This window comes from Oncorhynchus tshawytscha, linkage group LG23 (genome assembly GCF_018296145.1).
Source record: "Oncorhynchus tshawytscha isolate Ot180627B linkage group LG23, Otsh_v2.0, whole genome shotgun sequence".
Taxonomy (NCBI): domain Eukaryota; kingdom Metazoa; phylum Chordata; class Actinopteri; order Salmoniformes; family Salmonidae; genus Oncorhynchus; species Oncorhynchus tshawytscha.
Window position 1 is genome coordinate 5,928,547 of NC_056451.1, and position 15,399 is coordinate 5,943,945.

The 15,399-nt window shown below is 40.5% G+C and overlaps 1 protein-coding gene across 1 annotated transcript in view; it reads right to left on the reverse strand.

Moving 5' to 3' along the window:
- Nucleotides 1-10,953, reverse strand: part of LOC112246112 (type II inositol 1,4,5-trisphosphate 5-phosphatase) — a 32,960-nt gene extending 22,007 nt beyond the window's left edge. The window contains exons 1-5 of the mRNA XM_024414383.2: nt 10,829-10,953; nt 10,627-10,724; nt 10,487-10,516; nt 10,287-10,397; nt 5,385-5,528 (exon numbers count right to left, since the gene is read on the reverse strand). Coding sequence (XP_024270151.1) covers nt 5,385-5,528; nt 10,287-10,397; nt 10,487-10,516; nt 10,627-10,699 — 358 coding nt within the window. The 5' untranslated portion in view covers nt 10,700-10,724; nt 10,829-10,953. The remainder of the gene's footprint in view (nt 1-5,384; nt 5,529-10,286; nt 10,398-10,486; nt 10,517-10,626; nt 10,725-10,828) is intronic.
- Between the last annotated feature and the right edge of the window lie 4,446 nt (nt 10,954-15,399).

A 15,399-nucleotide genomic window follows, 5' to 3' on the forward strand; every position in this document is an offset into this window, starting at 1 on the left:
CACTTATTTTAACTTAATATAATACACCAATAAAAATCCATTTAGCCTCAAATAAATAATGAAACATGTTCAATTTGGTTGTAAATAATGCAAAAACAAAGTGTTGGAGAAGTAAAAGTGCAATACGTGCCATGTAAAAAAGCTAACATTTAATTAAGTTCCTTGCTCAGAACATGACAACATATGAAAGTTGGTGGTTCCTTTTAACATGAGACATCAAAATTCCAAGGTAAGAGGTTTTAGGTTGTAATTAATAAAGTATTTATAGGACTATTTCTCTCTATACCATTTGTATTTCATATACCTTTGACTATTGGATGTTCTTATAGGCACTATAGTATTGCCAGTGTAACAGTATAGCTTCCGTCCCTCTCCTCGCCCCTACCTGGGCTCGAACCATGAACACATCGACAACAGCCACACTTGAAGCAGCATTACCCATCCCTCCACAAAAGCCGCGGCCCTTACAGAGCAAGGGGAATAACTACTCCAAGTCTCAGAGAGAGTGACGTTTGAAACGCTATTAGCGCACACCCAGCTAACTAGCTAACCCTTTCACATCGGTTACACCAGCCATTAGGCTGATAGGCTTGAAGTCATAAACAGCGCTGTGCTTGCGAAGAGCTGCTGGCAAACGCACAAAAGTGCTGTTTGAATGAATGCTTACGAGCCTGCTGCTGCCTACCATCGCCCAGACTGCTCTATCAAATCATAGACTTAATTATAACATAATAACACACAGAAATACGAGCCTTTGGTCATTAATATGGTCGAATCCGGACACTATCATTTAAAAAACAAAACGTTTATTATTTCAGTGAAATACGGAACCGTTCGTTATTTTATCGAACGGGTGGCATCCCTGAGTCTAAATATTCTTGTTACATTGCACAACCTTCAATGTTATGTCATAATTACATAAAATTCAGGCAAATTAGTTCGCAATGAGCCAGGCTGCCCAAACTGTTGCATATACCCTGACTCAGCGTGCAATGAACGCAAGAGAAATTACAATTTCACCTGGTTAATATTGCCTGCTAACCTGGATTTCTTTTAGCTAAATATGCAGGTTTAAAAATATATACTTCTGTGTATTGATTTTAAGAAAGGCATTGGTGTTTATGGTTAGGTACAGTCGTCCAACGATTGTGCTTTCTTCGCAAATGCGCTTTTGTTAAATAATCCCCCAGCGTTGCATCGATTATATGCAACGCAGGACACGCTAGACAAACTAGTAATATCAAACATGTGTAGTTATAACTAGTGATTATGATTGACTGATTGATTGTTTTTTATAATATACGTTTAATGCTAGCTAGCAACTTACCTTGGCTTCTACTGCATTCGCGTAACAGGCAGGCTCCTCATGGAGTGCAATGAGAGGCAGGTGGTTAGAGCGTTGGACTAGTTAAGTCATAGGTTGCAAGATTGGATCCCCGAGCTGACAAGGTGAAAATCTGTCGTTCTGCCCCTGAACATGGCAGTTAACCCACCGTTCCTAGGCTGTCATTGAAAATAATCATGTGTTCTTAACTGACTTACCTAGTTAAATAAAAAGGTATAAAAAAAATATTTAATTTAAAAAATGTTTTATTTTTTAAATGAAATCGACAAAATCGGCACCCAAAAATACCGATTTCCAATTGTTATGAAAGCCTGAAATTGGCCCTAATTAAATCGGCCATTCCAATGAATCGGTCAACCTCTAGTTTGGACCAATGATTACACCCCAGGCTAAGCACAAGATCTATTGAGTTGCTTCGTGAACTAGGCAGGGATAACTTCAGGAACCAATAGCTTACTGCAATTGGACAGGACTTGGGAGAAAAACAGCTGGAAGTTAACATAGGCTAATACAACATAAACATAGGCTCATCCTTTAGTAAAGCCTACCACGGAACCCAAACCGGCTGCGCACGTGTGCCATCGTGCATAAGTGTATTTCGTTCCCCTACACCAAACGCGATCACGACACGCAGGTTAAAATATCAAAACAAACTCTGAACCAATTACATGAATTTGGGGACAGGTCAAAATGCATTAAACATGTATGGCAATTTAGCTAGCTAGCTTGCACATGCTAGCTAATTTGTCCTATTGCTGTCTGTTGCTAGCTCATTTGTCCTGGGATATAAACATTAGGTTGTTATTCTACCTGAAATGCACAAGGTCCTCTACTCCGACAATTAATCCACACACAAAACGGTCAACCGAATAGTTTCTAGTCATCACTCCTCCTTCCAGGCTTTTTCATCTTTGAACTGATATGGTGATTGGCATTTCAACTTTCATAGTATTACTACACCGACCGGAAACACAGTTAGTCTTTAAATCACCCACGTGGGTATAACCAATGAGGAGATGGGATGAGGGTACCTGCTTTTATAAACCAATGAGGAGATGGGAGAGGCAGGACTTGCAGCGCGATCTGCGTCAGAAATTGAAAGGACTTCTATTTTAGCCCTTGGCAACGCAGACGCTTGTTGGCACGCGCGAGCAGTGTGGGTGCAATAATTGAATAACATGGATTTCTAAATTTATTTTGCAAAGCTCGCGCACGTGAGGTGTCCAGTCTGGTCAGCATGTACTTCTAATCACATCACACACAAGTTCTTACCATCTCGGGGTAATTCCTTGCATACTATACACTCTCAAGGCAGTCAAGGTAAATGTTAGCTTTATCTATTGTTTATGGAAAGTGGTTGCAAAACAATACCAGAGGAAGAACTCAAATTTCTGTAGTGCAATGGAATCACTTATAATCAGAGGCTACAGCTACCCAAAAGAAAGTCTAATAGTTCACCACAGATACAATTCCTGATAAAGACTGCATTAAGAATGGAATATATTGTTTCAAAGGCTAACCAAGAGGGAGAAGTCTAGGCTATTGAATGCTGGCTTTAGGCATACTGGTGTACAAAACAGGGGCATTGGAGAACCAGAGTGCTATTTTGAGTCAACAAAATGACAGTATCAATTACAGTGTAGTGGGGCTGTGGTCCATTTGTACTGTGTGCGTGTGTGTGTGTATGTGTACGCTTGCTACACAGGAAATGGAAACAAACGTGAGATCAGATGGAAACTCCCAGAGAGCTGTGGGAGGCCAAAATGGAGGAGTAAGCCCCAACACACAAGATCCCTTGTTCCCAACTCCCTAGAGAGCTTCCCAGTCCCCAAGCCATGCTCATGTTGAAAGTCAACATCTAGACCTAGGACTTCATTGAATCTCAGCTATTTCCAAAGGATGACTTACTGCATTTCACTGAAGTCCTAAATAATACACCAAAAGACCTCAACGGAGCTTCCCAGTCCCTGACCTAATATTTAAAGTAAATATCTAGGCCTACATTGGTTTTCAGTAGGCCTATTTCAGAAGTATGATTTACTGCATTTTACCCTCCTTCTGTCCACAGAGAACAGAAGATAAGCTAGCCTATAAAGTGTCTTATTAGCAGGACTTTTACATTCATCTGTGGTCATGGTATGGCTTGTTAAACGCTACACCAACAAACAATCCACTGTAAAGGCAAAGTTAGTATTGCGATCATCACTAATTACAGTCTAAAAATAGAAACATTAAAGGCTGCCCTGTCTTGGTTCAATAAAGAAAAGTGTGATTCAACCACTTAGCTGCAGCATACTACAGTGTGGGTGCACAAAAGTCAGTGCTCATCACAAAGTTCAGCATTGCATAAAAATAACCATTTGTATCTAGGAGTAATAAAATGGGCAGATAAATATGTTCTTATCTGCAATCTACTAATATGGACACTTTCCAAGATACAAAAATAAAGAGAACCCAAGACAATCAAACGACAGCGTCCATCCATTTCCAATTGAAATGAGTGGCTACTAATTGCCTGTCTAGCTTTACACCTTCGGTTGACAGATACTGAGATAGCTAAAACAGTGAAAATCCAAAGCTGCTGAACGTCAGGTTTGCATGGTGCATTACCAAACCCAAATCAGGACACAATGACTGATGAAATGTCGCAAACCTACAGAATATGGCCTGTCTTAGCTATCTTACAAATATAGATGGCGAACCTTAACAAACCATAATATTGACATGCTATATATGGATATCTAGCTAATTACCTAACTAGCGCGCTCGTTCCAAACCATAACTCTGCTCGAAAACATCCAATAAAGAATGCCACTTAACTATATAACGTTACTCTAACTAGCTACTTCAACTAATAAGCCGGCTAGCTACATATCATTTTGTCAACGTTTTAGCTTGAATCAAGGGAGGACAAGTAACGTTAATCGTTGCATATTTAGCTAGCAAGCAGAAAGTAGAGCTAGCACAAAAAAAGCTAGCAGAAGTTATATTCTCAGCAAAGCTAGCTAATGTGAACAAGCACTGCTGCACAGAAAAAAAGTTACTTGCGCGTCAGACTGCGCTAGCAAATAGACAATCTAAATACAACAGAAAATCATAAACATTTCCCCCTACCAGTTTCTTTATTCACTCCAGACATTTCCAAGGAGTGCTTCCACGCATGATGTGCAGTGCAATGTCCAAGGACCTGTTCTGTTCGTGCAAGGAATGTTGATACATTTTTTTCACCCGCACTTGCGCAAGTGACGACCGTGTCACAGACCAAACTAATCAACCAAGAAAACACTGGGCGGTCTCTGGCAAGTGGCAAATTTAAAAAAAAGATTCAGTACAAATGTTTACACAACTATGAAGCGTTAATGTCGGCCAAATGCAGTCTTACAATTATTTCCATGTCAACCAATTTTTTAACTAATGTGAAATGATATGCATTGTACACGCATAAAGAAATTGCATGAAATAATGAAAGTATATTTCAGTGGCAGGAGAAAATCTAAGACGATACAACAACAACAACAACAACAACAACAAATCAACATTGCAAATAGCATCTAGATGTGCAGGTTGGGGGCGCTTATCAATCGGAGTGCCAGAGCAAATAGCTTCCTTTGATAGTGGCTGACACTGACAGGCACACATGTGCGATAGTTTGCTCACAGTGTGAAGATGGATCCATTGTGAAATAGTAATTCTAGAGTTAAAGCCAATATGGAAGATAATGTTGTCACTTTCCCCAAAGTTTAACAAGACCAACTAACATCAACAAGAGACATGTCACAAAACCATAAGGAATGACATAGCTTTGTGACGTCACTTTGGAGGGCACCTCCTAGGCTTTGGATCAGATACAGTTATCATGATCCAAGAATTATGGTTAAATTATCAATCATGTGCTTTCTTAGTGTAGGCCTGTAATTTAACTCAGCTGTCAGCTACACATTCTTGCTAGATATTACCACACAATGGGCTCTGTGTGATAAGGGTAGACGTTCAGGGAGGGTACTGACTGAGAGGGACACGAAGAGGGCTGTTGGCTTACCTGTTTTCTTATGCTGGCTGATCTTGGTGTGTGTTGTTCCCAAAGTTGCAAGGGTTTGTTTGACACCACCTTGGCCTTTGGAAGCTTTGCGGTACTTGTGGAGCCACTCAAACTTCGGTGCTTCCTTGGGAGACTTGCAAACATCTGAAGGAGGAAAAAGGTAAGCATGAAAAAGGCACTTACACAAATCCCAAAATATGCCATTTCAATTGTAGGCTATAAACACACAATTGTAGGCTATAAACACAATTGTAGCCTATTTGTTATTCAAATGGTTTATATTTGTTGCCCCAATCCTCCACGGAAGTGGAAAAGCTGGAGGAGCATCAATGACAAGGAAACAATTCCAAGAGATCCTCTGCAGTGATTCACAGAACACACAATGAGGATAATCATCAGTAATACAGTATTCAGTTATGTCCCCTCTTTCACATGGTTCACACACACACACAAACACACACACAAACACACACTTCCTATTACACATACATTTGCGCTACCTTAAGAATATTACCGCACCAAAATCACTCATGCTGCTATTTTACTTTCAATAAGACCACACGCTCGTACAAAGATGTCACTTTTCTGCTTACCTTGTGAGTTTCTCACATTCTTCCTGTTCACAACAAAACCTGCCAAGTTACCAAACCTTTCCATCACTGTTTCCTCTCACAGAGTAAAAATGAGTGTGGCCCTTTAAAAAAAATAACTTTAGTCATCCATCTTAAATTTAAGAGCTCCATTGTGTAAAGTAGTGATCTAATGCCAAAAATGACACATACATAGCAAAGTAGACTCTGTGTCTCAACGAATCCAGTGGCTCATCCGATTGAGATAAACAGGAAAAAAACACGTAAAAGCCGAATTCTAATACACTGCTCAAAAAACTTAAGGGAACACTTAAACAACACAATGTAACTCCAAGTCAATCACACTTCTGTGAAATCAAACTGTCCACTTAGGAAGCAACACTCATTGACAATCAATTTCACATGCTGTTGTGCAAATGGAATAGACAACAGGTGGAAATTATAGGCAATTAGCAAGACACCCCCAATAAAGGAGTGGTTTTGCAGGTGGTTACCAAAGACCACTTCTCAGTTCCTATGCTTCCTGGCTGATGCTTTGGTCACTTTTGAATGCTGGCGGTGCTTTCACTCTAGTGGTAGCATGAGACGGAGTCTAAAACCCACTCCCAGTGGCTCAGGTAGTGCAGCTCATCCAGGATGGCACATCAATGCGAGCTGTGGCAAGAAGGTTTGCTGTGTCTGTCAGCGTAGTGTCCAGAGCATGGAGGCGCTACCAGGAGACAGGCCAGTACATCAGGAGACGTGGAGGAGGCCGTAGGAGGGCAACAACCCAGCAGCAGGACCGCTACCTCCGCCTTTGTGCAAGGAGGAGCCGGAGGAGCACTGCCAGAGCCCTGCAAAATGACCTCCAGCAGGCCACAAATGTGCATGTGTCTGCTCAGACGGTCAGAAACAGACTCCATGAGGGTGGTATGAGGGCCCGACGTCCACAGGTGGGGGTTGTGCTTACAGCTCAACACTGTGCAGGACGTTTGGCATTTGCCAGAGAACACCAAGATTGGCAAATTCGCCACTGGCGCCCTGTGCTCTTCCCAGATGAAAGCAGGTTCACACTGAGCACGTGACAGACGTGACAGAGTCTGGAGACACCGTGTAGAACGTTCTGCTGCCTGCAACATCCTCCAGCATGACCGGTTTGGCGGTGGGTCAGTCATGGTGTGGGGTGGCATTTCTTTGGGGGGCCACACAGCCCTCCATGTGCTCACCAGAGGTAGCCTGACTACCATTAGGTACCGAGATGAGATCCTCAGACCCCTTGCGAGACCATATGCTGGTGCGGTTGGCCCTGGGTTCCTCCTAATGCAAGACAATGCTAGACCTCATGTGGCTGGAGTGTGTCAGCAGTTCCTGCAAGAGGAAGGCATTGAGGCTATGGACTGGCCCGCCCATTCCCCAGACCTTAATCCAATTGCGCACATCTGGGACATCATGTCTCGCTCCATCCATCAACGCCACGTTGCACCACAGACTGTCCAGGAGTTGGCGGATGCTTTAGTCCAGGTCTGGGAGGAGATCCCTCAGGAGACCATCTGCCACCTCATCAGGAGCATGCCCAGGCATTGTAGGGAGGTCATACAGGCACGTGGAGGCCACACACACTACTGAGCCTCATTTTGATTTGTTTTAAGGACATTACATCAAAGTTGGATCAGCCTGTAGTGTGGTTTTCCACTTTAATTTTGAGTGTGACTCCATGGGTTGATACATTTGATTTCCATTGATAATTTTTGTGTGATTTTGTTGTCAGCACATTCAACTATGTAAAGAAAAAAGTATTTAATTAGAATATTTCATTAATTCAGATCTAGGATGTGTTATTTTAGCGTTCCCTTTATTTTTTTGAGCAGTGTATATAATTCAGATGGAAGGAAATATTATATTTATCCTACACTTACATAGTTACAAATGCTTAGTTAAGCAACAGACATAAACTACTCAGGAAGAGCACACAGCACTAAAACTCTGCACCTCCCCAGTCTCTTCTCCTGCTTTCACTCTCTCTCTTTCTCTGATGCCATCTCTCTCTCTCTCTCTCTCTCTCTCTCTCTCTCTCTCTCTCTCTCTCTCTCAAGTATGCATCATATTTGGCTGTTGTCTTATAAGTGACAACTGGTTCCCCTCTTTTTAGAGTTTTGTGTAACTTGTGGTGAGTAGCTACTGTGTCTTTGCTCATCTATTACATTTTACCAACTTGAATTAAGCCTATTGTTGTCAACTGAACATTTTCTGAACCATCTGCCATTTTTCTGAGTAGCAACAAGTACATACAGAACACAGTAGACTTACGGTTAAAAAATATGTGATTGTCAGAGTTGGGTAGGTTACTTTCTAAATTTAATCCGTTACAGTTATTAATTACCCGTCCAAAATTGTCATCAGTAACGCAACTTTTGGATAACCCAAACTCAGTAATGTAATCTGATTACATTCTGTTACTTTTAGATTAGTTTCTCCTTAAGAGGCATTAGAAGAAGACACAAATGTATGTTACTAATTGAACAACATCTATCGCAGGATAAATCAATGTTAAAGTTTACATAGCTGGCCATATGTTATTGACTGTATGTTTGTTTATTCCATGTGTAACTCTGTGTTGTTGTGTCGCACTGCTTTGCTTTATCTTGGCCAGGTTGCAGTTGTAAATGAGAACTTGTTCTCAACTGGCCTACCTGGTTAAATAAAGGTGAAATAAAAATATAAAAAAATATATGGATGTTTAATTTTACTTTATGGGTTGGTTTTGTAGGCTTCTTCTAATCCATCGCTTTCTACTACATATAATATGATTACATTAAAAACCAAAGTCTATCAGAATATCAATCATTCCAATAAATGTTATACCCCTCGATCTTCAAGAATAGGACTTGGAAATATGTAAGTATAGATTAGTCAAATTATTTTACCTGAGCATAACCCCAAAACTAAGGACTTATTAGCTAGCCCTACTCTGTTTATGATTTTGTTGTCATGGATGACTGATTGGGCTCATTGATTCGAGTTGAAAAATAAATGCTATGCTCATGGAATGGAATGGCATGCTTTGAGCACTACTGAAAAGTGCTATTTACAGTACATGTGAAAAATGAATGCCATATGCTGCATTTGCTATAGGCCTATTGTTGACCTTTTTGTTGGTGACACTTTGATATCTTGAGAATATGCAGTGGTTTCAGGGCAAATCCACAGATGTTTTGGTAAAAAAGCTGAGGGTTGGGCCTGGAGAAATGTAACCACTCTCAGATTAATAGACAGAGCTATGGATGCAAGGACTGACCAATCATGAAATCCAAATGATTGTTTTAACCATGTTATTAGGCTATACAGTGTTTGTTTACATTTGCAATGTTTACAAACATTGGAGAATAACAGGCATACATATATTTTGGGTTCTCAAGGAGTATGATAGTTGAACTAAGCTCTTGAGGCATTTATAAGTTATATTCTTCAAGAATCAATGGATATATATATGTATATATATATATATATATAATTTATAGGTCCAAGAATGGATGTAGCAACTACAGATTGCCCCTTTAAGTCTGTAGCCTACAAAAGCCTATTCCTGCTCTTTTCCCACACTCCAACAAACACATTTTGTGTGTCATCATAGTGGTCTCTGACTTGTGGTCAGGCTTGCTCTGGTGGAACAAACGTTTTTGTCGTTGCTGATTTGAATGTCAATGAGAAAACAGAGCAGTGTCAAAGATTTTCTTTTGAAAACATCCTTTCTGAATTTAAAAGTAATCCCTGAGGTAATCATCTAGTTTTTCAAACATGTAATCCGTTAATCCCCAACCCTGGAGATTGTACAGTTATTCTATGTGTGAAAAAGCCCTTCTGTCTTTCAGTACTGGCATATATTAAATGATAAGTCATACAGAAATGAGCACACATCTCAAATCACTGTCCCGATTTGATTATTGCAACATAAACAAGTAAACCAGGGTCATGGTCATCAGGCCCCCATCAGAGGAAAACACTTAAACCGGGAGGAACTACCTGGGCTTGTCCAATAAGCAGATTTTTGTTTTTTCAATTCAAATTATTTTGTAATGGTGTGCATGTCCCTATACTTGGTTATGTCCCAATTCTTTATCCTTCCTTCTAAAGTGTGCACTTGTTCACTTCCCCTCACTGATTTGAAAGGAAATGAATGGTTTATGAAATATGGTGGAAACCCCCTCTTGCCCATGCCTCCTCCGATCCAATGCTCATAGATTTGTGGTAAGTAGCGACCAGGTGTACACTTCAGGAGAAAGTATATGGATGCAACACTTGTGAGCATTTTATGGAAAAGTCGGCCATGTCTTACCGCTCCATGCTTTGTTGACCTCACTGAGGAAAAGGCGAGAGTGGGAGCCAAAGGGGAGCCTCACCTCCAGATCCCCATCCTGGAAGTTCAGCCTCACTCTAGTGTCTGCACCTATAGAAATATCACGTGATAGACATTTAAAAACTTGGCCCTATGAACATACCAGGGGGAAATTGACCCAGAGAAAAAAGAAAACTCACCCACAAAAGAAAGCTCATCTGCCGAGGACACTGAGGAAAGAATAACATGCTATTACAATGCATTATAAGGCCCACGCCTCCACCTCCATTGTGCATATTATAATAATCAAGTTAAAACCAATCCATTAACTATTGCATACCTTCCACAACTGCAAAGTCATTAGAGATGGGAAAAATGTCATACAATGTGACATCTTCACCAGTTATCGCCATTCTTCTATGGGTAAAAACAAACAGCCTATAGGAAACAAAGGTAGAACATTACTATGGGCAGGTGTAACGCATTTTTTCAGAACATTTATATTTCATAAGTCTGGTGGAATAGCACCAATTTCAACTCACGCATGTTCCTTGGTACGCTCCACCAAACCCAATAGTCTGCTTTCAATGACATTGTCCACCAAGACAAGACATTGAACAGCATGTTTACAACAATCTAGTTAAGGGAATTGCAAAGATGTTTGCACAATGTTACATTTGAAAATAGGCCTACACAATTGTTGATATAAAAATTAAATACTTTTTTTATACATTGGGAAAAACATTATTCATCAACTATCTTCAAAGAGCAGAGGCCTAGTCACTGCTATATAAAAAAATCTAATGTCTGGGAAATATGTAGTCCTACAGTAGGCTATTGTTATGGGCTTGTATTCACGGTAAGGTCTATTGGGCGCATATGACAAATACGATTTGATTTGAGTAGCTTGTATAAGATTGCCACCTAGTGGAGGACCTATCATATTGCAAAAAAAATTGGACAGTAGCCTCTATATGTCACACCAGTGCTTCATCCAAAAGGATCAAACTTTTATGTTTCCAATACGCAGCCCGGGCACCCGTGTCTCATTGGCCATGGCTTCAGCGGACCTGCTCTCACTTGGGTCCGCAGCCAGGCCACTGGTACTTTTCAGTTGTCATGTACATAACGGTGGCTAACTGTGAACTTTCACACCTTCTTATGCAGAGGTTGTTGATTCTGCTCTTCACACATCTTCACTGTTAGCCCTAGTTATTTAAACACAATGTCCATAGTATAACATAAGGGCGTATACTAGTGTAACACTGGTGTTACGGTCGAAAAGCTGCACCATTGTCCTCATTGAGCAACTTGCATTCTGGTTCTTTACACTCAAAGCCTATTAAATCCAAATAATTGTACTATTGAATGAAATATATGAAATATCACTACATTCAGATACACACACGTATAGCCTATTAGGCCTTGACAAACAAACTCCACGGCCTCGCCTTGGGTGAACTGCCCGTAGGCTACTTCGGAATGAAACATTGAGTTCTTCTTCCAAAGGAAGTCAAACATCAGCCTTTAGATAACGCACTCGAAACATCCGAGTGATACAAAAAACATTTAGTGCATGCTATAAAGGATACTATGACGCAATTTTCGCCTTCTGCCAAAATCTCTTGAATTACGAAGGATTGATCCATTACTTAAAACCGTTACTTTCGTGCGAACTCTCTCACGCCCTCAAAATACAGATTGAAGCGACAATAGACACAGGCCAATCGTTTCTCTCTTACGAAGTTGGGCTAGACCACCTACTTATCGAGAACACAAAACAACAAAATCGACTTCATTTTTGCTTTCACAGTGCGTAAAACTGTATTGCCGTGTTCCCGACATGATTCCGTATTCTTCTAGATGTCCTTATTCCCTTTCCTTTAGATACTTGTGGACCTGCCACGCAGAGATTTCAGCGACTAAGAGTGACGTCAGGTTTTGGCTGTCGTTCGAGTAAATATTAATTGGATTACTCACTGTTTCAATCAATCAAATATATTTATAAAGCCCTTTTTTACATCAGCCGATGATTCAAAATGCTATACAGAAACCCAGCCTAAAACCCCAAAGAGCAAGCAATACAGATGTAGAAGCACAGTGGCTTGGAAAAACTCCCTAGAAAGGCAGGAATCTAGGAAGAAAACTAGAGAGGAACCAGGCTATGAGGGGTGGCCAGTCCTCTTCTGGCTGTGCCAGGTTGAGATTATAACAGGACATGGCTAAGATGTTCAAACGTTCATAGATGACCAGGCAGGGTCAAATAATAATAATCACAGTGGTTGTAGAGGGTGCAACAGGTCAGCACCTCAGGAGTAAATACCAATTGGCTTTTCATAGCTGAGCGTTCAGAGTTAGAGACTTCAGGTGCGGTAGAGAGAGAAAGTCCTGAGGCATGGTCCCAGGGCTCAAGTCCTCCGGGAGGAGAGGGAGTGAGAGAGAATTAGAGGGAGCATAGTTAAATTCACACAGTACACTGGATAATACAGGATAAATACTCCAAATATAACAGACTGACCCTAGCCCCCGACATATAATCTATTGCAGCATAAATAAATACTGTTTAATCGGACAGATGCAGTGTAATACTAAATTGTAGATGTGCTATCTACTTCATACATACCAGGATCGGATAGGTTACTTTCTAAATGTATTCTGTTAAGTTACCTGCTAGTTACCTTTCCAAAATTGCAATCAGTAATGTCATGTCATTACTTTCAGTTGCTGTTGGATTACTTTCATTTAAGAGGCATTAGAAGAAGACAAAAAGGATGATCAAACGCATTTGCTGTGTCATCATAGTAGTGGTCTCTGACTTGATGTCAGATTGGCTAAGGTGGAACAAACCCAAACTTGCACCTCTCTTCAAACCTAAATTGAATGTCATTGAGAAAACATAAAGGTGTTATGTATTTGTTCGCAAACATCCTTTCTGAATTTAAAAGTATGAATCATCAAGTTTTTCAAGCGTCTCTAATATGATTACTTATTATTATTTGCTGTTAACGTAATTGTTTACATGTTTAAAAAAAATGTAATCAGATTAAATGTAACTGGATTACATGAAATTAGTTACTCCCCAATCCTGATACACACACATATCAAACACTTATTCATCAGGCAAAAGAAAGTTACATTATTACATCATTTGGACAGTATTGTGTAGCCATGTCTAGCCACCAATACTTTTTGTAGTTTAATAGGAAAAAACATAGGCCCTGGACCTTTTTATTAAGACAATACTGCATTGGATTGAAGTGTTGTAGTTATTGTATTGGATGGCATTTCTCAGGAAGAAATCTAAGGAACAAAATGTCACAATATTTTATTATGATTGTCTTGTTGTACTGTGATACAGCTCTATTCTGGCGCCTATTTTGTGTTCTATTAATGTGCCTCATGGCCCCATGAGAGCCAATTGGAGATTAATTCCTAGCTCTTTTGCTGGCAGGGCAGTCCTCTGCGTCACACCCCAGGCAGTGGCACCTCTTCCTATTGTTGGACTGAGACTCAACCCTCAGTCTCTTGTAAGAATACAGAGATCTCAACTGGAGAGGCAAAGCCCGTCTGAAGTCCTGGGCTGAGGATCAAGAGGGACAAAGTGATAGATGATGAAAACAAAGAAAACGAAGCCGTATACAAATGTAAGGATCTGTAAACAAAGTACTATATGTGAATGGCCAGCATGTGGCCTATTGTGTGCATATATGATTTTATTTTCTACTGCAGAGTCTTATAAGCATATGTAGGCTGGGCATCCTGAAGATGCAAGACACAATAATAATAAACTTAATCATTCTACACTACACCTTAAGACCCCTTACGTGTATCTGAGATCCACATATTCCGTAGTTCCTCCTTAGTAATAGCAGAAGCATGCATTTGAGGTGGCTTTCTCAGACTGCTTGCTGTGGGTGAAGCCAGATTATCGGAAAATATCCTGGGCATCTAGGACGGATCTGGTGGTTATTGTAATGTACATAACCTCTTCATCGTCAACATGAGTTGCAGAGCGGCAGGGAATGTCTCGAAGGAAGAACCTGGTGATTGTTCACATGTACAACACATCATCCTCAGGAGTAAAAAAAGCAACGGAGACTGTCTGGGGAGTCCAAACCCTCTGGTTAAGCGATAAGAGACTCCCAGGGGCTGTTTGGCTGCTTCAGGGTTCCTTGCTCCGCTGGAGTCAGGAGTCCTGACACAGGGTGGCTTTGTGGATCAACACAGACAATGTGGCAGATGGTAATAGAGTGGAACAATACTCAAACAAACCAATCCAATACTAAATCAAGCAAATTAGGCAAACTAGCACACTAGACAGAGGTAGAACTCGTAACTGACAGGTAGCCAGGGTTGTCATAGTAATCATAACCAGACTAAAACGATTGGCTCCAGGCATTCGAATGAGGCAAGCCCCAATCTGTAGATCAAGAGGAAAAAAATGATGCTCGTAAAAGAGTAGATCGGGTAACTTACCAGAAAAATGAATTGACCAATAATCAAAGTTTAGCAGACTAAGCAGCATGGTAGAGTGAGATCTTACCCGAGTACTGGTTTGAGCTACTTTGGAGCTCCTTTGGCCCCCCCTGGGTCTCCAGAAGCAGGGTGGGTCTGTGGATCAACAGGGACAAAGTGTCTGATGGTAAAGAATCAAATCAAAATCAAATCAAATTTTATTTGTCACATACACATGGTTAGCAGATGTTAATGCGAGTGTAGCGAAATGCTTGTGCTTCTAGTTCCGACAATGCAGTAATAACCAACAAGTAATCTAGCTAACAATTCCAAAACTACTACCTTATAGAGACAAGTGTAAGGGGATAAAGAATATGTACATAAAGATATATGAATGAGTGATGGTACAGAGCAGCATAGGCAAGATACAGTAGATGGTATTGAGTGCAGTATATACATATGAGATGAGTATGTAAACAAAGTGGCATAGTTAAAGTGGCTAGTGATACATGCATTACATAAAGATGCAGTAGATGATATAGAGTACAGTATATACATATACGTATGAGATGAATAATGTAGGGTATGTAAACATTATATTAGGTAGCATTGTTTAAAGTGGCTAGTGATATATTTTACATCATTTCCCATCAATTCC